Source organism: Tachyglossus aculeatus, chromosome 12, assembly GCF_015852505.1.
Source record: "Tachyglossus aculeatus isolate mTacAcu1 chromosome 12, mTacAcu1.pri, whole genome shotgun sequence".
In the NCBI taxonomy this organism is placed as follows: Eukaryota; Metazoa; Chordata; class Mammalia; order Monotremata; family Tachyglossidae; genus Tachyglossus; species Tachyglossus aculeatus.
The window spans coordinates 43,506,547-43,534,177 of NC_052077.1; the positions used below are offsets into that span (position 1 = coordinate 43,506,547).

The 27,631-nt window shown below is 47.1% G+C and overlaps 1 protein-coding gene across 2 annotated transcripts in view; it reads right to left on the reverse strand.

The window, feature by feature from the left end:
- The window catches only part of ACSL1 (acyl-CoA synthetase long chain family member 1), a 127,204-nt gene that overhangs the window by 33,593 nt on the left and 65,980 nt on the right, over positions 1-27,631 (reverse strand). For both annotated transcript variants that reach the window (XM_038754967.1, XM_038754966.1), the window contains exons 3-7: positions 21,749-21,863; positions 17,802-17,866; positions 12,209-12,310; positions 7,044-7,143; positions 6,644-6,822 (exon numbers count right to left, since the gene is read on the reverse strand). In XM_038754967.1, the coding sequence (XP_038610895.1) occupies positions 6,644-6,822; positions 7,044-7,143; positions 12,209-12,310; positions 17,802-17,866; positions 21,749-21,863 (561 nt within the window). The remainder of the gene's footprint in view (positions 1-6,643; positions 6,823-7,043; positions 7,144-12,208; positions 12,311-17,801; positions 17,867-21,748; positions 21,864-27,631) is intronic.

The following is a 27,631-nucleotide window of genomic DNA, read 5'->3' on the forward strand; positions in this document are numbered from 1 at the left end:
GTGCGGCCAGCAGTCTTCACCCCCATTTTCCAGATGAGGTGACTGAGGCCCAGAGAAGTGAAGCGACTTGCCCGGGGTCACACAGCAGACAGGTGGCAGAGCCGGGATTAGAACCTAGGTCCTCCTGACTCCGAGGCCGTCGCTCTAACCGCTAAGCCACGCGGCTTCTGTTGCAGTGGAAGCAGCGTGGCTCGGTGGAAAGAGCCCGGGCTTTGGAGTCGGAGGTCAGGGGTTCAAATCTCGGCTCCGCCACTTGTCAGCTGGGTGACTTTGGGCGAGTCACTTCACTTCTCTGGGCCTCAGTTCCCTCATCTGTCAAATGGGGATGAAGACTGTGAGCCCCCCCGTGGGACAACCTGATCACCTGGTAACCTCCCCAGCGCTTAGAACAGGGCTTTGCACATAGTAAGCGCTTAATAAATGCTATTATTATTATTATTATTATTATTATTATTATTATTATTGTTAGTGTCCCTCCGGATTTTGGTCCAGATGAGGTCTGGGGGGGGGCAGACCCCATTCAGACGCCAGACCCCGGACCCTCCGTCTGATGAGAAATCAGACCAGGGTGGAGAAAGGCGTCCGGCCCCCAGCCCGTGGGAAGAGACTGGCTCATCTGCAGCCTACCAACTCTGTTATACTGCACTCTTTCAGGCGCTCAGTACAGTGCTCTGCACACAGTAAGTGCTCCATAAATACCACTGCTTGATTGACGCTGAGCCCCGCCAGCTCTCTGGCGGAGGTCGAAGGGGGGACCCCGGACAGGTCTTTTAGACTGTGAGCCCACTGTTGGGTAGGGACTGTCTCTATGTGATGCCAATTTGTACTTCCCAAGCGCTTAGTACAGTGCTCTGCACATAGTAAGCGCTCAATAAATACGATTGATTGATTGATTGATTGACAGGTGTCCCCAACCCAAACCCCACCTTAGATGGGGTATAAGCCCCGTGTGGGACAGAGACTGTGTCCAACCTAATTAACCTGTATCTACCCCAGCACTTAGAACAGTGCTTTGCACATAGTAAGCGCTTAATAAATGCCATCATTATTATTATTATCATGGGGCAGACCTCCCTCTGGGAGCCTCCCGCCTCTCCGGCGGAGGAAAACCGAGGGTCAGGCTGACAGTCCCGGCACTGTTATACTGTACTCTCCCGAGCGCTTAGTACAGTGCTCTGCACTCAGTAAGCGCTTAATAAATACAACTGACTGTCAGCACCTTCTGCAGGATTTCTTGAGCGCCACCAATCAATCAATCCATCGTATTTATTGAGCGCTTACTGTGTGCGGAGCACTGGACTAAGAGCTCGGGAAGTCCAAGTTGGCAACATATAGAGACGGTCCCTACCCAACAGTGGGCTCACAGTCTAGAAGGGGGAGACAGAGAATAAAACCAAACATACTAACAAAATAAAATAAATAGAATAGATATGTACAAGATAAATAAATAGAGTAATAAATGCGTACAAATATATGTACATATATACAGGTGCTGTGGGGAAGGGAAGGAGGTAAGATGGGGGGGATGGAGAGGGTTTTTGGGTCGGTCTGGAGTCACTGAGAGAGTTCCCCTCTTGGAAGCCCCACTCCCCCTATTAACAATAATAATAATAATAAATATTAATGGTACTTGTTAAGTGCTTACTATGTGCCAAGCACTGTTCTAAGCGCTGGGGTAGATACAAGGTTGGACACGGTCCCTGTCCCACATGGGGCTTATTCTCTTAATCCCCATTTTACAGATGAGGGGACTGAGCCCCAGAGAATATTCACCTGTATATATGTATATATGTTTGCACATATTTATTACTCTATTTATTTATTTTACTTGTCCATATCTATCCTATTTATTTTATTTTGGTAGTATGTTTGGTTTTGTTCTCTGTCTCCCCCTTTTAGACTGTGAGCCCACTGTTGGGTAGGGACCGTCTCTAGATGTTGCCAATTTGTACTTCCCAAGCGCTTAGTCCAGTGCTCTGCACATAGTAAGCGCTCAATAAATACGATGGATGATGATGATGATGAAGTGAAGTGACTAGCCTAAGATCACACAGCAGCAGGCAAGCGGAGCCGGGATTAGAACCCAGGTCCTTCTGACGCCCAGGCCCGGGCTACCCATTAGCCCGTGGTCTACCCGTTAGACCACGCTGCTTCTCCTTGATGAACTCGCCACCATTTGGGATTCAAATACAGAGCTCACCGCAGGCTCCACCCACGGTGTTCACAGTGTGCTCAGTGTCAGCTGTGTGACTTTGGGCAAGTCACTTGACTTCTCTGTGCCTCCATTCCCTCATCTGTAAAATGGGGATGAAGACTGTGAGCCCCCCGTGGGACAACCTGATCACCTTGTAACCTCCCCAGAGCTTAGAACAGTGCTTGGCATGTAGTAAGCGCTTAATAAATGCCATCGTTATTATTATTATTATTAGTCACAATTTCGACTTCCCAACAGCCGCCCGCCGGGAGAGAGGAAGTGAGGAAGGGAGAGAGACACACCAGACTGGATGGGTGGACGCACAGAGGTAATAATAATAATAATAGTAATAATTGGTATTTGTTAAGTGCTTACTATGTGGAAAGCACTGTTTTAAGCGCTGGGGAGGATACAGAGTGATCAGGTTGTCCCACCTGGGGCTCACAGTCTTCACCCCCATTTTACAGATGAGGGAACTGAGGCTCAGAGAAGTTAAGTGACTTGCCCAAGATCATGCAGCAGACATGTGGCGGAGCCGGGATTCGAACCCATGACCTCTGACTCCAAAGCCCGGGCTCTTTCCACTGAGCCACGGTCGGAATCCTGTCCTTTGGGAAGGAACCTAGGGATAAGTCAATCCACAAGTCGAAGTGCGGCCCCTGAGCCTCTCCGGGGAATCAATCAATCGTATTTATTGAGCGCTTACTGTGTGCAGAGCACTGTACTAAGCGCTTGGGAAGTACAAGTTGGCAACATCTAGAGACGGTCCCTACCCGACAGCGGGCTCACAGTCTAGAAGGGGGAGACAGAGAACAAAACAAAACACATTAACAAAATAAAATAAATAGAATAGATATGTACAAGTAAAATAAATAGAGTAATAAATCTGTACAAACATCTATACAGGTGCTGTGGGGAAGGGAAGGAGGTAAGATGGGGGGGATGGAGAGGGGGACGAGGGGGAGAGGAAGGAAGGGGCTCAGTCTGGGAAGGCCTCCTGGAGGAGGTACGAACCCCAAATCCCACATCGGGCCTGGGAGCTGAGATTGAACAAGTGTCATCACCCCAGTCTTGCTCAGGAATCAGGGCAGGGGCGTCATCTAAATAGGCCCCAAAGCTCGACTGAGGAGGTGCTTTGCTCCTTGAGGCCAGGGATCACATGATCACATTACTCTATTTATTTTACTCGTACATATTTACTATTCTATTTATTTTATTTGGTTAATATGTTCTGTTTTGTTGTCTGCCTCCCCCTTCTAGACTGTGAGCCCGCTGTTGGGTAGGGACCGTCTCTAGATGTTGCCAACTTGTACCTCCCAAGCGCTTAGTACAGTGCTCTGCAAACAGTAAGCGCTCAATAAATGCCACTGAATGAATGAATGGTCCAGCTTGAGTGTACTTTCCCTGGTGCTCAGCACAGTGTTAAGCACCCAGTAAGCGCTCAATAAATACTACTGGATGAACTGAATGAATGAGGCACTCAATAAATACTACTCTGGACTTCTATCCTACCAAAGGGACCCCCGCCACCACACCCGCCGCCTACTAGAGAAGCAGCGTGGCTCAGTGGAAAGAGCACGGGCTCGGGTGTCAGAGGTCGTGGGTTCTAATCCCGGCTCCGCCGCTTGTCAGCTGTGTGACTTTGGGCAAGTCACTTAGCTTCTCTGTGCTTCAGTGACCTCATCTGTAAAATGGGGATTAAGACTGTGAGCCCCGCATGTGGGACAACCTGATCACCTTGTAACCTCCCCAGCGCTTAGAACAGTGCTTTGCACATAGTAAGTGCTTAATAAATGCCGTCATTATTATTATTGTACATAGTAAGTGCTTAACAAATACCACTATTATTATTATTAGGATGAGAAAGTTAATTTTCCCATTTCTGGAACACACCACTTCCTCCTCCCGTAACGGCCTCCCACCCCACAAAGTCCAGTGAATTCTCTGCTCTCAGAGCAGCTGGCCGACTAGCCGGCCAACGGAGCCGGGATTCGGCCGATGTTCAGAGGAAAATTCCTCCCCTCCACGATCTCCCCCAGCCCAGCGGAGCCTGGAAAAACTGGTGCTGCCCCCGGGACGGGATATCCCGGAGCAATAAGGGCCAGCACTTAGCACAGTGCAACGGGCCCGCTGGGCGCTCAGTAAATAACACTATTACTACTCTACTATCAATCAATCGTATTTATTGAGCGCTTACTGTGTGCAGAGCACTGTACTAAGCGCTTGGGAAGTACAAATTGGCAACATATACAGACAGTCCCTACCCAACAGTGGGCTCACAGTCTAAAAGGGGGAGACAGAGAACAAAATCAAACATACTAACAAAATAAAATAAATAGAATAGATATGTACAAGTAAAATAAATAAATGAATAAATAGAGTATTAAATATGTACAAACATATATACATATATACAGGTGCTGTGGGGAAGGGAACTACTACTGCTGCTAGAGAAGCAGCGTGGCTCAGTGGAAAGAGCCCGGGCTCGGGAGCCAGAGGTCATGGGTTCAAATCCCGGCTCCGCCACTTGTCAGCTGGGTGACTTTGGGCAAGTCATCATCATCATCAATCGCATTTATTGAGCGCTTACTGTGTGCAGAGCACTGTACTAAGCGCTTGGGAAGTACAAATTGGCAACATATACAGACAGTCCCTACCCAACAGTGGGCTCACAGTCTAAAAGGGGGAGACAGAGAACAAAACCAACCATACTAACAAAATAAAATAAATAGAATAGATATGTACAAGTAAAATAAATAAATGAATAGAGTAATAAATATGTACAAACATATATACAGGTGCTGTGGGGAAGGGAACTACTACTGCTGCTAGAGAAGCAGCGTGGCTCAGTGGAAAGAGCCCGGGCTTGGGAGCCAGAGGTCATGGGTTCAAATCACGGCTCCGCCACTTGTCAGCTGTGTGACTTTGGGCAAGTCATCATCATCATCATCAATAGCATTTATTGAGCGCTTACTGTGTGCAGAGCACTGTACTAAGCGCTTGGGAAGTACAAATTGGCAACATATAGAGACAGTCCCTACCCAACAATGGGCTCACAGTTTAAAAGGGGGAGACAGAGAACAAAACCAACCATACTAACAAAAAAAAATAAATAGAATAGATATGTACAAGTAAAATAAATAAATGGAGTAATAAATATGTACAAACATATATACATATATACAGGTGCTGTGGGGAAGGGAACTACTACTGCTGCTAGAGAAGCAGCGTGGCTCAGTGGAAAGAGCCCGGGCTCGGGAGCCAGAGGTCATGGGTTCAAATCCCGGCTCCGCCACTTGTCAGCTGGGTGACTTTGGGCAAGTCATCATCATCATCAATCGCATTTATTGAGAGCTTACTGTGTGCAGAGCACTGTACTAAGCGCTTGGGAAGTACAAATTGGCAACATATACAGACAGTCCCTACCCAACAGTGGGCTCACAGTCTAAAAGGGGGAGACAGAGAACAAAACCAACCATACTAACAAAATAAAATAAATAGAATAGATATGTACAAGTAAAATAAATAAATGAATAGAGTAATAAATATGTACAAACATATATACATATATACAGGTGCTGTGGGGAAGGGAACTACTACTGCTGCTAGAGAAGCAGCGTGGCTCAGTGGAAAGAGCCCGGGCTTGGGAGCCAGAGGTCATGGGTTCAAATCACGGCTCCGCCACTTGTCAGCTGTGTGACTTTGGGCAAGTCATCATCATCATCAATCGCATTTACTGAGCGCTTACTGTGTGCAGAGCACTGTACTAAGCGCTTGGGAAGTCCAAATTGGCAACACATACAGACAGTCCCTACCCAACAGTGGGCTCGCAGTCTGAAAGGGGGAGACAAAACCAAACATACTAACAAAATAAAATAAATAGAATAAATAGAATAGATATGTACAAGTAAAATAAATAAATAAATAAATAGAGTAATAAATATGTACAAACATATATACATATATGCAGGTATATATATATATATATATATATATACAAGTCACTTAACTTCTCTGGGCCTCAGTTACCTCATCTGCCAAATGGGGATTAAGACTGTGAGCGCCCTGGGGGACAACCTGATCACCTTGTAACCTCCCCTGTGCTTAGAACAGTGCTTTGCATGTAGTAAGCGCTTAATAAATGACAGAATAATTATTATTATTACTCTTACTTCTCCTGCTACTATCTTCCCCTCCTAGACTGTTCACCCGCTGTTGGGTAGGGACCGTCTCCCTACGTTGCCAACTTGGACTTCCCATGCGCTTAGTCCAGTGCTCAAGCGCTTAGTCCAGTGCTCAAGTGCTTAGTCCAGTGCTCTGCACATAGTAAGCGCTCAATAAATACGATTGATTGATTAGTCCAGTGCTCTGCACACAGTAAGCGCTCAATCAATACGACTGAATGAGTGACCGCCCACCTCCAGGAGAGCGGCACTGACCCGTGCTTACCTGGAGGAACTTCATGCTGATGATGTCCACCCCACACTTCTTGCCTCGCTCCACGATGTCGACGTCAAAGGAGTCCATGAGGACGATGGTTTTGAGGACGGGAGTGAGCTTCTTCTCCACCCCGTCCAGCAACACCTTGGCCTTGTCCGGCTTATCACAGAAAATCAGGGAGAGCTCGGCTGGAGGGGAAAGGAGAGAAGCGGGCAGGTGATTTCCGAACGACACGGGGTCGGCCCGTTCGCGACGGCGAGAACCCGGGGGTGAGGGTGGTGCTCACGACAGCGTCGCCAGGCGCGTTCTTCCATCTTTGGGTCTTTAAAGGCTCCTGGAAATGGGCTACTGGGGGATCCCCGAGCGGCCCAGGGTGGGCAAAGGGGATGGGTGGGGGGCCTCGACCCACCTTTGGTGACGATGAACGTGATGGCTTCGGTGCCCATGGTGTCGTAGAGGGGCACCACCACCAGCGAGTAGGCGTAGCAGCCCTGTTCGATGACCACCCACTGTCCAGAAGGAGGAAAGGGGAATTAGCCCCAATGGTAGAGCGCTCGCTTAGCACGGGAGAGGTAGCGGGATCGATGCCCGCATTCTCCAAGGCTTCTAAGCGGTGAATTCCAGCGTTTAGAACAGTGCTTTGCACATAGTAAGCGCTTAACAAATACCAACATTATTATTATTATTAAAGGGGACAATGACCGGTCACTCCGTAGGCCACAACATACGGCTGGGAGGTGGGTGAGGGGGGTGCGGGTGCACTGGACGTTGGCGTTTTTAACCGGGGCAATCAATCAATCGTACTTATTGAGCGCTGACTGTGTGCAGAGCACTGGACTAAGTGCTTGGGAAGCGGTGAATTCCAGCGCTTAGAAGAGTGCTTTGCACATAGTAAGCGCTTAACAAATACCAACATTATTATTATTATTAAAGGGGACAATGACCGGTCACTCCGTAGGCCACAACATACGGCTGGGAGGTGGGTGAGGGGGGTGCGGGTGCACTGGACGTTGGCGTTTTTAACCGGGGCAATCAATCAATCGTATTTATTGAGCGCTGACTGTGTGCAGAGCACTGGACTAAGCCCTTGGGAAGTCCAAGTTGGCAACATCAGCCTCATCGATCGTATTTATTGAGCGCTGACTGTGTGCAGAGCACTGGACTAAGCGCTTGGGAAGTCCAAGTTGGCAACATCATCCTCATCGATCGTATTTATTGAGCGCTGACTGTGTGCAGAGCACTGGACTAAGCGCTTGGGAAGTCCAAGTTGGCAACATCGAGAGACGGTCCCAACCCAACAGTGGGCTCACAGTCTAAAAGGGGGAGACAGAACAAAACCAAACCTACTAACAAAATAAAATAGAATAGATATGTACAAGTAATATAAATAAATAGAGTAATAAATATGTACAAACATATATACATATATACAGGTGCAGTGGGGAAGGGAAGGAGGTAAGATGGGGGGGGGATCTCAAGTCGATCTCAAGTCGATCCCCTGGACAAAGAGCAGCTTCGCTCGGTCTCCCCATCGTAAACTTCTCTGTGCCTCAGTTACCTCATCTGTAAAATGGGGATGATGATGATGATAGCATTTGTTAAGCACTTACCATGTGCCAAGCACTGGGGAGGATACAAGATGATCAGGTTGTGGGGCTCCCAGTCTTAATACTCATTTTCCAGATGATGATGATCATCATCATCAATCGTATTTATTGAGCGCTTACTATGTGCAGAGCACTGTACTAAGCGCTTGGGAAGTACAAATTGGCAACATCTAGAGACAGTCCCTACCCAACATTGGGCTCACAGTCTAAAAGGGGGAGACAAAGAACAAAACCAAACATACTAACAAAATAAAATAAATAGAATAGATATGTACAAGTAAAATAAATAAATACATAGAGTAATAAATATGTACAAACATATATACATATATATAGGTGATGATGATGATGATGGTATTTGTTAAGCGCTTACTATGTGCAAAGCACTGTTCTAAGCGCTGGGGGGGAGGGATACAAGGTGATCAGGTTGTCCCACGGGGGGGCTCACAGTCTTAATCCCCACTTTACTGATGAGGGAACTGAGGCCCAGAGAAGTGAAGTGACTTGCCCAAAGTCACACAGCTGACATGTGGCGGAGCCGGGACTTACTCCCTTGGAGGCTGCACCTTCTCAGATAATCTCCAGGCCTCGGTTCGGCCGCCATCATTCATCCACCCGTCGTCAATAACAATAACGATGCCTCTATTAGGTGCTTATTATGCACAGAGCACGGTACTAAACTCTGAGGTGCATACAAGATGCGATTGTATCATCAAGATACGTATTTGTATCATCAAATACGATTGATGATACAAGATAATCCCACCAGATAAAGCCCAACTTGGGGCTCCAGGGAGGTAATCCATCCATTCATTCATTCAATCGTATTTATTGAGCACTTACTGTGCGCAGATTACACTACTACTACTACTACTACTACTACTACTACTACTACTACTACTACTACTAGCATTTATTAAGCGCTTACGCCTGCTGGGCGACCTTGGACAAGTCACTTCACTTCTCTGTGCCTCGGTTATCTCATCTGTAAAGTGGGGATAAGATACCTATTCTTCCTGCCATAGACTGCGTGTCCCATGTGAGACAGGGGCTGTGCCTAATCCAGAGGCTTCTTTCTCAGCCTTTACTACAGTGCTTTGCACACAGAAGGCACCTAATAAGTACTAATGACTACCAGTCGGCTCCATCTGAGGGAGGTTGAGGCTGAAAATCAGAGGGGTCTTCTACAAAGGACCCCCCCCCCGTCACTGAGCAGGAACAAATTTGACCAGAACAACGGCCCAGAGGTGCTTCTGGGCCACCCCCACTTAAGCCTTAGTCAGTCAGTCAATCAATCGTACTTACTGAGCGCTTACTGTGCATGCAGAGCACTGTAGTAAGCACTCAAGCGCCGTACTAAGGCATAGCACAGGCTGCTAAGACTGCACGCTTGTCTCTAATAATACAAATAATTATGGTATTTGTTAGGTGCTTACTATGTGCCAGGCACTGCTCTAAGCACTGGGGGAGATACAAGGGTGATCAGCTTGGACACAGTCCCTGTCCCGCATCGGGCTCGCCGTCTTCATCCCCGTTTGAAGATGCGGGAACTGAGGCACAGAGAAGTTAAGTGACTGGCCTAAGGTCACACAGCAGACGAGCGGAGGAGTCGGGATCAGAACCCACGACCTTCTAACTCACAGGCCCATGCTCTATCCACTAGGCCATACTGCTACAGTCTCTGGACTGCAAGCTCATTGTGGGCAGGGAATGTGTCTGTTTAATAATCATAATAATGATGATAATGACATTTGTTAAGCGCTTACTATGTGCAAAGCACTGTTCTAAGCGCTGGGGGGGGGATGTAAGGTGATCAGGTTGTCCCACGTGGGGCTCACAGCCTTAACCCCCATTTTGCAGATGAGGGAACTGAGGCTCAGAGAAGTGAAGTGACTTGGCCAAGGTCACACAGCAGACATGTGGCAGGGCCGGGATTAGAACCCATGAGCTCTGACTCCCAATAATAATAGTATTAATGATCATCATCATAATCAATCATATTTATTGAGCACTTACTATGTGCAGAGCACTGTACTAAGCGCTTGGGAAGTACAAATTGGCAACATATAGAGACAGACCCTACCCAACAGTGGGCTCACAGTCTAAAAGGGGGACAGAGAACAAAACCAAACATACTAACAAAATAAAATAAATAGAATAGATATGTACAAATAAAATAAATAAATAAATAGAACAATAAATATGTACAAACATATATACATATATACAGGATATACATATATGATGGCATTTGTTAAGCGCTTACTATGTGCCAAGCACTGTTCTAAGCGCTGGGGAGGTAACAAGGTGATCAGGTTGTCCCACGGGGAGGCTCACAGTCTTCATCCCCATTTTCCAGATGAGGGAACTGAGGCCCAGAGAAGTGAAGTGACTTGCCCAAAGCCACACAGCTGACAGTTGGCGGCGGCGGGGGGATTTGAACCCACGACCTCCGACTCCAAAGCCCGGCCTCTTTCCACTGAGCCACGCTGCTTCTTCTCGTTGCACTGTACTTTCCCAAGCACTTAATACAGTGCTCGGCACACAGTTGGCGCTCAGTCAATACGACTAAATTCATTCATTCAATCAATCATATTTACTGAGTGCTTACTTTTATTTATTTATTTATTTATTTTACTTGTACATATCTATTCTATTTATTTTATTTTGTTAATACGTTTGGTTTTGTTCTCTGTCTCCCCCTTTTAGACTGTGAGCCCACTGTTGGGTAGGGACCGTCTCTATATGTTGCCAATTTGTACTTCCCAAGCGCTTAGTCCAGTGCTCTGCACATAGTAAGCGCTCAATAAATACGATTGATGATGATGATGATGATGCAGAGCACTGGACTAAGCGCTTGGGAATGAATGAAGTGGGAGGTGCGGTGGGGAGGGATGGTGGGGAAAGAGGAAGAAACGGAAACAGGATCTCTTCCTTAATCTTTCTGCCTTAATCCCCCAGGGCTGGGTAGAAACCAAGTTGTCCAAACAGGCAGTGTGGACGACACACCCACGTGTGTGTACACGCAGAGGAAAACACACACTCACACCCCTCACACCCCTACCCTGTCCTCTTGTGAGCCCGGCAAATCTAGCCAGGAAGACGGCCAACAAATACTAAAGCCAGAACCCTTGCTGCGGCAGTTCATCCTCATCAGTCGTATTTATTGAGCGCTTATTGTGTGCAGAGCACTGGACTAAGCGCTTGGGAAGTCCAAATTGGCAACATATAGAGACGGTCCCTACCCAACAGTGGGCTTACAATCTAAAAGGGGGAGACAGAGAACAAAACCAAACATACTAACAAAATAAAATCAATAGAATAGATATGTACAAGTAAAATAAAGAGTAATAAATATGTACAAACATATATACATCTATACAGGTGCTGTGGGGAAGGGAAGGAGGTAAGATGGGGGGGATGGAGAGGGGGACGAGGGGGAGAGGAAGGAAGGGGCTGAGTGTGGGAAGGCTTCCTGGAGGAGGTGAGCTCTCAGTAGGGCCTTGAAGGGAGGAAGAGAGCGAGCTTGGCGGATGGGCAGAGGGATTGGGGGCATTCCGGGCCCGGGGGAGGACGTGGGCCGGGGGTCGATGGCGGGACGGGCGAGAACGAGGTACGGAGAGGAGATTAGCGGCGGAGGAGCGGAGGGTGCGGGCTGGGCTGGAGAAGGACAGAAGGGAGGTGAGGTAGGAGGGGGCGAGGGGATGGACGGCCCGGAAGCCCAGGGTGAGGCAGTTGGCTGGCAACGCTGGGCACGGGCAGGCACTTTGTGGTGGCCAAGTGCTCCTCTGCAACCACCCTTCTGGCAAGGAGCTTCGAGGCCTGTCCGGGCTGGGGAGGGCGAAAGGAGCTGACTAGGCTCCACCTTCCCCCCCAAAACTACCCCTCCTGGGTCCCTCCCATCTAATGGCCCCCCTTCCTGACCGAAATCCCGATCGTTCGACGGCTAAAGCCGCGGAGGCGGTACCTCGGGTCGGTTCTGGGCGAAGATGCCAACATACTGCTCCGATCCTGCTTTGAAACCTTTCTGGAGCAGGGCTGAGCCCACACACTCCGCCTGGTCGGCCACCTGAGGGGGAAAAGAGAGAAAAAAACTGAACATCTGACTGGAAAGATGTTTCCCCCTCTCCATCCCCCCCATCATCATCATCATCATCATCAATCGTGTTTATTGAGCGCTTACTGTGTGCAGAGCACTGTACTAAGCGCTTGGGAAGTACAAATTGGCAACATATAGAGACAGTCCCTACCCAACAGTGGGCTCACAGTCTAAAAGGGGGAGACAGAGAACAGAACCAAACATACAAACAAAACCCTTCCCCACACCACCTGTATGTATGTTTGTACATATTTATTACTCGATTTATTTATTTATTTTACTTGTGCATACCTGTTCTATTTATTTTATTTTGTTATTATTTATTTATTTATTTTACTTGTGCATACCTGTTCTATTTATTTTATTTTGTTATTATTTATTTACTTATTTTACTTGTGCATACCTGTTCTATTTATTTTATTTTGTTGTTATTTATTTATTTATTTTACGTGTGCATACCTATTCTATTTATTTTATTTTGTTATTATTTATTTATTTATTTTACCTGTGCATATCTATTCTATTTATTTTATTTTGTTATTATTTATTTATTTTACTCGTACGTATCTATTCTATTTAATTTATTTTGTTAATATGTTTGGTTTTGTTCTCTGTCTCCCCCTTCTAGACCGTGAGCCCACTGTTGGGTAGGGGCCGTCCCTAGATGTTGCCGACTTGGACTTCCCAAGCGCTTAGTCCAGTGCTCTGCACACAGTAAGCGCTCAATAAATACGATTGATTGATTGAGGATTAAGGCTGGGAGCCCCACGTGGGACAACCTGATCACCTTGTTACCTCCCCAGTGCCTAGAACAGTGCTTTGCACATAGTAAGTGCTTAATAAATGCCATTATTGTTATTATTATTATTATTAATCCTGGCTCTGTTACTCTATTTATTACTCTATTTATTTTATTTGTACATATTTATTCTACTTATTTTATTTTGTTAATATGTTTTGTTTCGTTGTCTATCTCCCCCTTCTAGACTGTGAGCCCACTGGTGGGTAGGGACTGTCTCTAGATGTTGCCGACTTGTACTTCCCAAGCGCTTAGTCCAGTGCTCTGCACACAGTAAGCGCTCAATAAATACGACCGAATGAATGAATGAATGGCTCCGCCGCTTGCCCGCTGCGTGACCTTGGGCAAGTGACTTCACTTCTCTGGGTCTCAGTTCCCTCATCTGTAAAATGGGGATTGAGAGTGTGAGCCGCCTGTGGGAGAGGGACTGTGTCCAACCCGATTTGCTTGTATCCACCCCAGCACTTAGTACAGAGCCTGGCACATAGTAAGCGCTTAAAAAATACCACAGTGATTATTTTCACTCTATTTATTTATTTTACTTGTACATATCTACTCTATTTATTTTATTTTGTTAGTATGTTTGGTTTTGTTCTCCGTCTCCCCCTTTTAGACTGTGAGCCCACTGCTGGGTAGGGACCGTCTCTATATGTTGCCAACTTGGACTTCCCAAGCACTTACTACAGTGCTCTGCACACAGTAAGCGCTCAATAAATACGATTGATTGATTGATTTTTAGGAAAGCTCCTGAGGGCAGGGGTCATGTTGGCCTAAACATGACCTCACATTATCATCATCATCATCAATCGTATTTATTGAGCGCTTACTGTGTGCAGAGCACTGTACTGAGCGCTTGGGAAGTACTAGTGTGCCCCTCACGCCCCGGACCCCATCACGAGGCCTGTGAACTCTGGACAGACTCTTGTTTACTGATTGCCAGGGCAGAAGAGAAGCAGCGTGGCTCAGTGCAAAAAGCCCGGGCTTTGGAGTCAGAGGTCATGGGTTCAAATCCCTGCTCCGCCACTTGTCAGCTGTGTGACTTTGGGCAAGTCACTTCACTTCTCTGGGACCTCAGTTCCCCCATCTGTAAAATGGGGATGAAGACTGTGAGCCCCACGTGGGACAACCTGATCACCTTGTAAATTCCCCAGCGCTTAGAACAGCGCTCTGCACATAGTAAGCGCTTAATAAATGCCATTAAAAAAAAAAAAAGAGTTGTCCCAATTGCAAAACCTGACGGGTGAATAAGTCACTAAGGTACCCTTCCCAGAAATAAACACTGTTATCTGCTTTGGCTGGCTTTCCAGTTTGGGGTAAACACAGCCAACCTCGCCTCTACTGAGCTCCTCTGAAGCCAGAGGTTGGGATTTGGAACAGTGCTCAGCGCTTAGAACAGTGCTTTGCACATAGTAAGCGCTTAATAAACGCCATTACTATTATTATTGCTTTTATTATTATTGAAGGTCTGGGCCTAGACTGTGAGCCCACTCTTTTAGACTGTGAGCCCACCGTTGGGTAGGGAATGTCTCTATATGTTGCCAACGTGGACTTCCCAAGCGCTTAGTACAGTGCTCTGCACACAGTAAGCGCTCAATAAATACGATTGATTGATTGATTGATTGATTGATCTTCTCTGCAAGCCTTGCTGAGCCCCTCTGAAACAAGGTCGTAGACTCCGGACCCGTCAGTCTCCCTGGAGGCCCCGGCTCCTGCTTAAATGGAGGCTTCCTGGACAATAATAATAATAATAATAATAATAATAATAATAATTATTATTATTATTATTATTATGGCATTTGTTGAGCGCTTACTATGTGCAAAGCACGGTCCCCTTTCTGTGAGCCCACTGTTGGGTAGGGACCGTCTCTATATGTTGCCAACTTGTACTTCCCAAGCGCTTAGTCCAGTGCTCTGCACACAGTAAGCGCTCAATAAATACGATTGATTGATTGATTGATTCTAAGCGCTGGGGAGGTTAAGCGCTCAATAAATACGACTGATTGATTGATTGATTCTAAGCGCTGGGGAGGTTACAAGGAAATCAGATTGTCCCACGTGGGGCTCACAGTCTTAATCCCCATTTTACAGTTGAGGTAACCGAGGCACAGAGGAGCCAAGTGACTTGCCCAAGGTCACACAGCTGACTATTGGCGGAGCCGGGATTTGAACCCATGACCTCTGCCGCCAAAGCCCGGGCTCTTTCCATTGAGCCACCCTGGACCCCTTCTAGACTTTGAGTCCGCTGTTGGGTAGGGACCGTCTCTAGATGTTGCCGACTTGGACTTCCCAAGCGCTTAGTACAGTGCTCTGAACACAGTAAGCGCTCAATAAATACGACTGAGTGAATGAATGGACCCGCCCGGCCTTCTCCGCTCCCTGAGGGTGGGCCAGACGCTGCTCCCCAGCCTTCCCTCTCCCACTGATGATGACGATGATGATGACGGTGGCATTTGTTAAGCGCTTACTATGTGCCAAGCACTGTTCTAAGCACTGGGGGAGATACAAGGTAATCAAGTTGTCCCACTTGGGGCTCCCAGTCTTCATCCCCGTTTTGCAGATGAGGAAACTGAGGCACAGAGAAGTGAAGTGGCTTGCCCAAGGTCACACAGCAGACAAGCCCGTGCGCTCACCACTATCCTTCTCTAGGTCTTTGCAGGGGATTTTGAACCCCAGGGCTACTTTATGGGGTGGAGGAGCCTTATTAATGATGGCATTTATTAAGCGCTTACTATGCGCAAGGCACTGTTCTAAGCACTGGGGAGGTTACAAGGTGATCAAGTTGTCCCACGGCGGGGGGCTCACAGTCTTAATACCCATTTTCCAGATGAGGGAACTGAGGCACAGAGAAGTGAAGTGACTTGCCCAGAGTCACACAGCTGACAATTGGTGGCGCCGGGATTTGAACCCATGGCCTCTGACTCCCAAGCCTGTGCTCTTTCCATTGAGCCACACTGCTTCTCAATGTGCCTTATTGAAGGCACATCTCCTCGAACCCCATGCCGTTTATGTCCATAGCCATAATTCTTTATTTATATTAATGTCCGTCTCCCCTTGTATTCGCTCAATCATTCAATCGTATTTACTGAGCACTTACTGTGTGCAGAGCGCTGTACTAAGCGCTTGGGAGAGTACACAAGTTAACTGGCTTGGAGACAGTCCCTGTTCCACATGGGACTCCCATTTAAGTAGGAGGGAGTAGAACTGTAATTTCTTTTAATTGATGTAATAATAATAATGATGATAGCATTTATTAAGCACTTACTACGTGCAAAGCACTGTTCTAAGCGCTGGGGAGGTTCCAAGGTGATGGGGTTGTCCCACTGGGGGCTCCCAGTCTTAATCCCCATTTTCCAGATGAGGGAACTGAGGCCCAGGGAAGTGAAGTGACTGGCCCAGAGTCACCCAGCTGACAAGTGGCCGAGGCGGGATTTGAACCCATGACCTCTGACTCCAAAGCCCGGGCTCTTTCCACCGAGCCACGCTGCTTCTCTAAGACTAGTGTTGGCCTCGGTGGCCTCACAATTTGAACGTTGTGAGCAGGATACGAACCGGCGCCGGGAAACCCCATTGGATTTCAATCAATCAATCAATCAATCGTATTTATTGAGCGCTTACTGTGTGCAGAGAACTGTACTAAGCGCTTGGGAAGTACAAGTTGGCAACATATAGAGACGGTCCCTACTCAACAGTGGGCTCACAGTCTAAAAGAGTCCAAAATGTCTGTCTGTCACCCGCCCTAGACGGTAAGCTTAGCAGGGAATGTGTGTGTTTATTATTATATTATACTCTCCCAAGCACTTAGTACAGTGCTCTGCACACAGTAAGCGCTCGATAAATACGCTCTAATGAATGAATGAACTGAATCCCCATTTTACAGATGAGGAAACTCAGGCCCAGAGAAGTGAAGGGACTTGTCCAAGGGCACACAGCAGACACGTGGCAGAGCTGGGATATACGTTTGTACATATTTATTACTCCATTTATTTATTTATTGTACTAGTACATATCTATTCTATTTATTTTATTTTGTTAGTACGTTTGGTTTTGTTCTCTGTCTCCCGCTTTTAGACTGTGAGCCCACTGTTGGGTAGGAACCGTCTCTAGATGTTGCCAATTTGTACTTCCCAAGCGCTTAGTACAGTGCTCTGCACATAGTAAGCGCTCAATAAATATGATTTATTTGTTTATTTATTTATTTTACTTGCACATATCTAATCTACTTTATTTTGTTAGTATGTTTGGTTTTGTCCTCTGTCTCCCCCTTTTCGACCGTGAGCCCGCTGTTGGGTAGGGACTGTCTCTAGATGTTGCCAATTTGGACTTCCCAAGCGCTTAGTCCAGTGCTCTGCACCTAGTAAGCGCTCAATAAATACCATTGATGATGATGATGATGATGAGAACACAGGCTCGCTCCGCCACTTGTCAGCTGTGTGACACTGGGCAAGGCACTTGACTTCTCTGGGCCTCAGTTCCCTCATCTGGAAAATGTGGATGAAGACCGTGAGCCCGCCGGGGGCCAACCCGATCGCCTTGTATCCTCCCCAGAGCTTAGAACAGTGCTTTGCACCAAGTAAGCGCTTAACGAATGCCATTATTATTATTATTATTATTATTATTATTATTATTATTATTATTATTATTATTAACTGGATGCTCACGCACCTCTTTGTAGGAGATCCACTCGTAAGGCTGATTGGGTTTCCGAAAGCCGAGGCAGGGGCCGTTATCTAGAAGAGACGAGAGGACACGTTGGTATCCCGATCCGCCTGGCTCCCGCAGTCCGGCCCAGAGACCCCGGGAGGAGGGAGGCGCTTGGCGATTCATTCATTCCATCGTATTTATTGAGCGCTTACTGTGTGCAGAGCACTGTACTAAGCGCTTGGGAGAGTCCAACAGCACAAGAAACAGACGCATTCCCCGCCCACAACAATCTCCCAGCCTCGAGAGGGGGACGAGCCCACTGTTGGGTAGGAACCGTCTCTATATGTTGCCAACTTGTCCTTCCCAAGCGCTTAGTACAGTGCTCTGCACCCAGTAAGCGCTCAATAAATACGATTGATGACGGACGCTAATATAAATTACTTATATGGACGTAAGTGGTGTGGGGCTGGGATGGGGGGGATGAATAAAGGGAGCAAGCAGCGTGGCTCAGTGGTAAGAGCCCGGGCTTTGGAGTCAGAGGTCACGGGTTCAAATCCCGCCTCGGCCACTTGTCAGCTGGGTGACTTTGGGCAAGTCATTTCACTTCTCTGTGCTTCAGTGACCTCATCGGTAAAATGGGGATGAAGGCTGGGAGCCCCAAGTGGGACAACCTGATCACCTTGTAACCTCCCCAGCGCTTAGAACGGTGCTTTGCGCATAGTGAGCGCTTAATAAATGCCATCGTTATTAATTAAGGCAGGGTGACAGAAGAGAGCGGGAGAAGAGGAAGGGAGGGCTCAGTTCGGGAAGGCCTCTTGGAGGAGATGGGCCTTCAATAAAGCTTTGAAGGTCAGGGAAAAGTCATTGTCTTTGCATTCCCCAAACCCTCCTCGCTGCCCTCTCCTCCAGCACGGGGAGAATAAGCACATAGTAAGCGCTTAATAAATGCCATTATTATTATTATTATTATTATTATTATTATTATTATTATTATTAATATTATTATTATAGTCTTGTGAGGAGAGATGGTGGTGATGGGAAAGTGAGCAGGAGGAAGGGTTTGGGTGGGAAGACACCAAGTTCAGTTTTAGCCTTACTAAATTTGAGGTGACAGGAGGACAGCCAAGAACACATTTTACAGATGAGGTAACTGAGGCACAGAGAGGTAAAGTGACTTGCCCAAGGTCACATAGCAGACAAGCGGCAGAACTGGGATCAGGTCCTCTGACTCTCAGGTATTTGGTATTTCCACTAGGCCTCACTGCTTCTCTACTATGACCTTTGACTCTCAATCAATCGTATTTATTGAGCGCTTACTATGTGCAGAGCACTGTACTAAGCGCTTGGGAAGTACAAATTGGCAACACATAGAGACAGTCCCTACCCAACAGTGGGCTCACAGTCTAAAAGGGGGAGACAGAGAACAAAACCAAACATACTAACAAAATAAAATAAATAGAATAGATGCGTACAAATAAAATAAATAAACAAATAAATAGAGTCTCTCATTTTGTGCTTGGCAGGGCACAAATCCTACTTCATAATTAAGCCATAGCGATCTTTGGCATGTATTTATTACTCTACTTATTTTACTTGTACATATTCTATTTATTATATTTTGTTCACATGTTTGGTTTTGTTCTCTGTCTCCCCCTTCTAGACTGTGAGCCCACTGTTGGGTAGGGACCGTCTCTAGGTGTTGCCAACTTGGACTTCCCAAGCGCTTAGTCCAGTGCTCTGCACACAGTAAGCGCTCAATAAATACGATTGAATGAATGAATATAATAATAATAATAATTATTATTATTATTATTATTAGTACTGAGTGGCTGCCTGTCACGGCTAGCGGCTCAGTCCCTCTCTCCCTGCCTGTTCTCACCCATCAGCCAGCACAGCCACGAGGCAGCCCTTGCTGTCAGACTTTCTGGAGGTCCCTGAGCACAGGGAGGAGCAGAGAAGCGTGCTAGAGAAGCAGCGTGGCTCAGTGGAAAAAGCCCGGGCTTTGGAGTCAGAGGTCATGGGTTCGAATCCCGACTCCGCCTCTTAGCTGTGTGACTTTGGGCCAGTCACTTCACTTCTCGGGGCCTCAGTTCCCTCATCTGGAAAATGGGGATTAAGACTGTGAGCCCCCCGTGGGACAACCTGATCACCTTGTAACCTCCCCAGCGCTTAGAACAGTGCTTTGCACATAGTAAGCGCTTAATAAATGCCACATCTTCCCTTCCTCAAGCCAGGCCCAGATCCTACAAGAGGGCAGGGCTGGAGAACAATGCTCTCTATCACGATCCTACGGTAGATCTTGTGGACTCTTCCTCCTCCTCCCCTTCCCATTCCTCCTCTTCCTCCTCCTTTTCCTGTTCTTCCTCCTTCTCTTTCTCTTCCTGTACCTTTTCCTCCTCCTCCTGTTCCTCCTCTTCCAGAAAGCGCCCGGATATTTTCCTCTGAAATCTCCGGGAGCCCCCACGGGGAGGTAGGTGCCCACTGTTTTGGAACATGGCCAGGGTCACCTTGGGCTGCTCAGCCAGGCCCAATCAATCAATCAATCAATCAATCAATCGTATTTATTGAGCGCTTACTGTGTGCAGAGCACTGTACTAAGCACTTAGGAAGTCCAAGTTGGCAACATATAGAGACAATCCCTACCCAACAGTGGGCTCACAGTCTAAAAGGGGGAGACAGAGAACAAAACCAAACACACTAACAAAATAAAGTAGAATAGATATGTACAAGTAAAATAAATAAATAAATAAAATAGAGTAATAAATCTGTACAAACATATATACAGGTGCTGTGGGGAAGGGAAGGAGGTAAGATGGGGGGGATGGAGAGGGGGACGAGGGGGAGAGGAAGAATCTAGAATCTAGGCCCACCCAGGCCTCCCAAATCCCAATCCATCATCATCAATCGTATTTATTGAGCGCTTACTGTGTGCAGAGCACTGGACTAAGTGCTTGGGAAGTCCAAGTTGGCAACATCTAGAGACAGTCCCTACCCAACAGTGGGCTCACAGTCTAAAAGGGGGAGACAGAGAACAAAACCAAACATACTAACAAAATAAAGTAGGATAGATATGTGCAAGTAAAATAAATAAATAAATAAATAGAGTAATAAATCTGTCCAAACATATATACAGGTGCTGTGGGGAAGGGAAGGAGGTAAGATGGGGGGGATGGAGAGGGGGACGAGGGGGAGAGGAAGAATCTAGAATCTAGGCCCACCCAGGCCTCCCAAATCCCAATCCATCATCATCAATCGTATTTATTGAGTGCTTACTATGTGCAGAGCACTGGACTAAGTGCTTGGGAAGTCCAAGTTGGCAACATCTAGAGACAGTCCCTACCCAACAGTGGGCTCACAGTCTAAAAGGGGGAGATGGAGAACAAAACCAAACATACTAACAAAATAAAGTAGGATAGATATGTGCAAGTAAAATCAATCAATCAATCAATCAATCAATCATATTTATTGAGCACTTACTATGTGCAGAGCACTGTACTAAGCGCTTGGGAAGTACAAATTGGCAACATATAGAGACAGTCCCTACCCAACATGGGCTCACAGTCTAGAAGGGGGAGACAGAGAACAAAACCAAACACACTAACAAAATAAAATCAATAGAATAGATATGTACAAGTAAAATAAATAAATAAATAAATAGAGTAATAAATATGTACAAACATATATACATATATCCAGGTGCTGTGGGGAAGGGAAGGAGGTAAGATGGGGGGGGATGGAGAGGGGGACGAGGGGGAGAGGAAGGAAGGGGCTCAGTCCAAACATATATCCAGGTGCTGTGGGGAAGGGAAGGAGGTAAGATGGGGGGGATGGAGAGGGGGACGAGGGGGAGAGGAAGAATCTAGGCCCACCCAGGCCTCCCAAATCCCAATCCAGTGGTCCAAGCCCGGGCCCTGCTCATTCCAGGCCATCTCCGCGTGATATTGGGCGGCCTGAATTCGGGCGCTTACCGGACACTCGGATGCCCCGCTGGAAGACCTCGTGCAGGGTCCGAATGTCATCGTAGAAGTAGGTCAGGGGCTCGTCGCTCTCCAGCAGCGTGGATCTCCGGGCGCGTTCCCCACCCTGTCCCACACAGAAGGGAGAGTCAGGGAGAGAGAACAGGATCCCCCTTTTAGACTGTGAGCCCACTGCTGGGTAGGGACTGTCTCTAGATGTTGCCAATTTGTACTACCCAAGCGCTTAGTACAGTGCTCTGCACACAGTAAGCGCTCAATAAATACGATTGATGATGATGATGATGATACCCAAGCAAAGCCGAGGACTTGGCAGTCTCTTCCCATCACCTCTCCGCCCCACCACGTTCCTCGCCCTCACGCCAACCACAGGGACCGGCAGGACAGGGCTGCCGTAACCCCATGATGCTCGGAAGCCTGCCGATCATCATCATCATCATCAGTCGTATTTATTGAGCGCTTACTATGTGCAGAGCACTGTACTAAGCGCTTGGGAAGTCCAAGTTGGCAACATCTAGAGACGGTCCCTACCCAACAGTGGGTTCACAGTCTAAAAGGGGGAGGCGGAGAACAAAACCAAACATACTAACAAAATAAAATAAATAGAAAAGATCAATCAATCAATCATATTTATTATCATCATCATCATCAATCGTATTTATTGAGCGCTTACTGTGTGCAGAGCACTGTACTAAGCGCTTGGGAAGTACAAGTTGGCAACATCTAGAGACAGTCCCTACCCAACAGTGGGCGCACAGTCTAAAAGGGGGAGACAGAGAACAAAACCAAACATACTAACAAAATAAAATAAATAGAATAGATATGTACAAGTAAAATAAATAAATGGAGTAATAAATATGTGCAAACATATATACACATATACAGGTATGTACATATATATATATACATAGATATACATATAGACATATACATATATACATATATATATACATATATACAGGTTGCATTGCTCAATATATGTTTTGAGCGCTTCCTGTGTGCAGAGCACTGTACTAAGCGCTTGGGAAGTCCAAGTTGGCAACATCTAGAGACAGTCCCTACCCAACAGTGGGCTCACAGTCTGAATGGGGGAGACGGAGAACAAAACCAAACATACTAACAAAATAAAATAAATAGAATAGATAGGTACAAGCGCTTAGTACAGTGCTCTGCACACAGTAAGCGCTCAATAAATACGACTGAACGAACGGATGAATGAATGAGCTCTCTGGGGGTGGGCTTCCGCTGGGCAGGGACCAGGCCGGGAAATTTTTACTGAACACACGGAAATTCAATTGTCCAGTCAATCGCTTATTCTGACGGCTCTAGGAAAAAATATTTTGGTGTCAGTCTCCCCACTTACAGTAATGATGATGATGATGATGGCATTTATTAAGCGCTTACTATGTGCAAAGCACTGTTCTAAGCACTGGGGTGGTGACAAGGTGATCAGGTTGTCCCACGGGGGGCTCACAGTCTTAATCCCCATTTTACAGATAAGGGAACTGAGGCCCAAGGAAGTGAAGTGACTTGCCCAAAGTCACCCAGCTGACAGTTGGCGGAGCCGGGATTTGAACCCACGACCTCGGACTCCAAAGCCCGGGCTTTTCCCACTGAGCCACGCTGCTTCCAGTAGAGGCTCTTAGAGTAATAACTGGGTATTTGCTAAACGCTTACTATGTTCCGGGGGCTTCCCTGCAATCAGTCGATCAAAAAATCGTCTTTATTGAGCGCTTCCTGTGTGCAGAGCACTGTACTAAGCGCTTGGGAAGTACAAATTGGCAACATATAGAGACAGTCCCTACCCAACAGTGGGCTCACAGGCTAGAAATGGGCTGCACTGTGCTGAGCGCCGGGACTCAGTCAGACACTGTCCCCTGTCCCACAGAGCCATCCATAATCGTAAGGCTTTTCCACCAGGAGCTCGGCATGGTCGCTCGCTGGTGAGTGGGACGGAAGCTCCCTATGTCTCTGGGGAGATGAAAGTGGTATTTGTTAAGCGCTTACTATGTGCCAGGCACTGTTCTAAGCGCTGGGGTCGATAATAATAATAATAATAATAATAATAATAATAATAATAATAATAATCTGTCTCCCCCTTTTAGACTGTGAGCCCACTGTTGGGTAGGGACTGTCTCTAGATGTTGCCAATTTGTACTTCCCAAGCGCTTAGTCCAGTGCTCTGCACATCATCATCATCAATCGTATTTATTGAGCGCTTACTATGTGCAGAGCACTGGACTAAGCGCTTGGGAAGTCCAAATTGGCAACGTATAGAGACAGTCCCTACCCAACAGCGGGCTCACAGTCTAAAAGGGGGGAGACAGAGAACAAAACCAAACATACTCACAAAATAAATAGAATAGATATGTACAAATAAAATAAATAAATAAATAGAGTAATAAATAAATAGAGTAATAGTAAGCACATAGTAAGCGCTCAATAAATACGATTGATGATGATGATTTATTAAGCGCTTACTAGGTGCAAAGCACTGTTCTAAGCGCTGGGGAGGTGACAAGGTGATCAGGTTGTCCCACGTGGGGCTCACAGCAGCGTGGCTCAGTGGGAAAGAGCCTGGGCTTTGGAGTCCGAGGTCGTGGGTTCAAATCCCGGCTCCGCCACTTGTCCACTGGGTGACTTTGGGCAAGTCACTTCACTTCTCTGGGCCTCAGTTCCCTCAACTGGAAAATGGGGATGAAGACTGGGAGCCCCCCGTGGGACAACCTGATTGCCTTGTATCTACCCCAGCGCTTAGAACGGTGCTTTGCACATAGTAGGCGCTTAACAAATACCAACATTATTATTATTATTATTTCCAGATGAGGTCACTGAGGCCCAGAGAAGTGAAGTGACTTGCCCAAAGTCACCCAGCTGACAATTGGCGGAGCCGGGGTAGATTGAAGGTAATCAGGTCCCTGTCCCACGGGGGGCTCACAGTTTCACTCCCCATCTTCCAGACGAGGGAACTGAGGCCCAGAGAAGCCAAGTGACTGGCCCAAGGTCACACAGGAGACACATGACGGGGCGGAATTAGAACCCAGGACCTTCTGACTCCCAAGCCTGGGCTCTATCCACTCTTTCATGCTGCTTCTGGTTCTTAACTTCTCTGTGCCTGTTACCTCATCTGCAGGAAAAGGGGATTGAGACTGTGAGCCCTACGTGGGACAGGGACCTCCTTCCCATCATCATCATCATCATCAATCGTATTTATTGAGCGCTTACTGTGTGCAGAGCACTGTACTAAGCGCTTGGGAAGTAGAAATTGGCAACATATAGAGACAGTCCCTACCCAACAGTGGGCTCACAGTCTTCCCCTCCCCACAGCACCTGTATAGATGTTTGTACAGATTTATTACTCTATTTTACTTGTACATATTTACTATTCTCCTTATTTTATTTTGTTAATATGTTTTGTTTTGTCGTCTGTCTCCCCCTTCTAGACTGGGAGCCTGCTATTGGGTAGGGACTGTCTCTAGATGTAACCAACTTGGACTTCCCAAGCGCTCAGTCCAGTGCTCTGCACACAGTAGGCGCTCAATAAATATGATTGATTGAATGAATGAATGAATGATTAAATGAATGAATGAATGAATGAAGCACATAGTAAGCGCTCAATAAATATGATTGAATGAAGGAGGCTCGCAGTCTAAAGTTCCATTTTGCAGGTGAGAAACTGAGGCCCAGAGAAGCGAGGACGACTTGCCCACAAGGTCCCAATAGCAGCCAACGGGAGAATCAGGATTAGAACCCAGGTCTTCCAATTCCCAGGCTGTTCCCCTTGGTCAGTGTGGGCTAAGGAAAAGGGAACGGGGCCCGGGAATCACGGGACCCTCACTTATCTACCTTGGGCAGGTCACTTCACTTCTCTGGGCCTCAGTTACCTCATCTTTAAAATGGCCACTAAGACTATGAGCTCCACTGTGTCCGACCTTTCTTGTAGAAGCAACGTGGCTCAGTGGAAAGAGCACGGCCTTGGGAGTCTTCTACACTGTGAGCCCGCTGTTGGGTAGGGACCGTCTCTATATGTTGCCAACTTGGACTTCCCAAGCGCTTAGTACAGTGCTCTGCACACAGCAAGCGCTCAATAAATACGATTGATTGATTGATTGAGTCAGAGGTCATGGGTTCCAATCCCGACTCCACCATATGGCTGCTGTGTGACCTTGGGCAAATCACTTAACTTCTCTGGGCCTCAGTTCCCTCACCTGTAAAATGGGGGTTAAGACTGTGAGCCCCACGTGGGACAACCTGATCACCTTGTATCCCCCCCCCAGCGCTTAGAACAGTGCTTTGCACATAGTAAGTGCTTAACAAATACTATCTTACGTGGCTCAGTGGAAAGAGCCCGGGCTTTGGAGTCAGAGGCCATGGGTTCAAATCCCGGCTCCCCCACTTGTCAGCTGTGTGACTTTGGGCACGTCACTTCACTTCTCTGCGCCTCAGTGACCTCATCTGTAAAATGGGGACTAAAACTGTGAGCCCCCCCGTGGGACAGCCTGATCACCTTGTAACCTCCCCAGCGCTTAGAACAGTGCCTTGCACATAGTAAGCGCTTAATAAATGCTATCATTAGTATTATTATTATTATTCTCTGAGCCTCAGTTACCTCATCTGTAAAATGGGGATTGAGACTGTGAGCCCCACGTGGGATAACCTGATCACCTTGTATCCCTTCCAGCGCTTAGAACAGTGGTTGGCACATAGTACATATTTATTACTTACATATTTATTACGCTATTTATTTATTTATTTTACTTGTACATATCTATTCTATTTATTTTATTTTGTTAGTATGTTTGGTTTTGTTCTCTGTCTCCCCCTTTTAGACTGTGAGCCCACTGTTGGGTAGGGACCGTCTCTAGATGTTGCCAATTTGTACTTCCCAAGCGCTTAGTACAGTGCTTTGCACATAGTAAGAGCTCAATAAATACGATTGATGATGATTATGATAGTAAGCACTTAACAAATGCCATCATTACAGCGCTTAGAACAGTGCTTTGCACATGGTAAGCGCTTAACAAATGCCATCATTACAGCGCTTAGAACAGTGCTTTGCACATGGTAAGCGCTTAACAAATGCCATCATTATCATTACCCCAGAGTTTAGTACAGTACCTGGCACATAGTAAGTACATAACAAATATATAACAAAAAACAAAAACGGGGGGGCGGAGGGACTGCGTCTCATAATAATAATAATGTTAGCATTTGTTAAGCACTTACTATGCGCAAAGCACTGTTCTAAGCGCTGGGGGGATACAAGGTGACCAGGTTGTCCCACGTGGGGCTCACAGTTTTAGTCCCCATTTTCCAGCTGAGGGAACTGAGGCCCAGAGAGGCGACTGGCCCAAAGTCACCCAGCTGGCAAGTGGCGGAGCCGGAATTTGAACCCACGACCTCCGAGTCCAAAGCCCGGGCTCTTCCCACTGCGCCACGCGGCTTCTCACGGCCTCGTGCTTCTGAGGGACTTGCCCAGGGACTCCAAAGGGTGCCCTGTACCCAGTGGGCGCTCAATACATTCCACCCTAACCGCTCCTCTGGCTCCACCAGATTCCAGTTGGGGATTAAGGTTAGCCAATCTCCGGGGCCGCGTTTCCTCATTCCCCTCTTGGGCAACATCCCTACGGTCAGGATCAAGGAACGTCTTGGGAGGGAAAGGCGGGGTGAGCGCTCCCCCAGGTCCCCGCCGTGCTCTCCGTTTTCCAGGGGCAGCAGCCTGTGAGTGGTTTGGGCACCTTTTTGAGCCACGCACACATATAATAATAATATTGGCATTGTTCTCTGTCTCCCCCTTTTAGACTGTGAGCCCACTGTTGGGTAGGGACTGTCTCTATATGTTGCCAATTTGTACTTCCCAAGCGCTTAGTCCAGTGC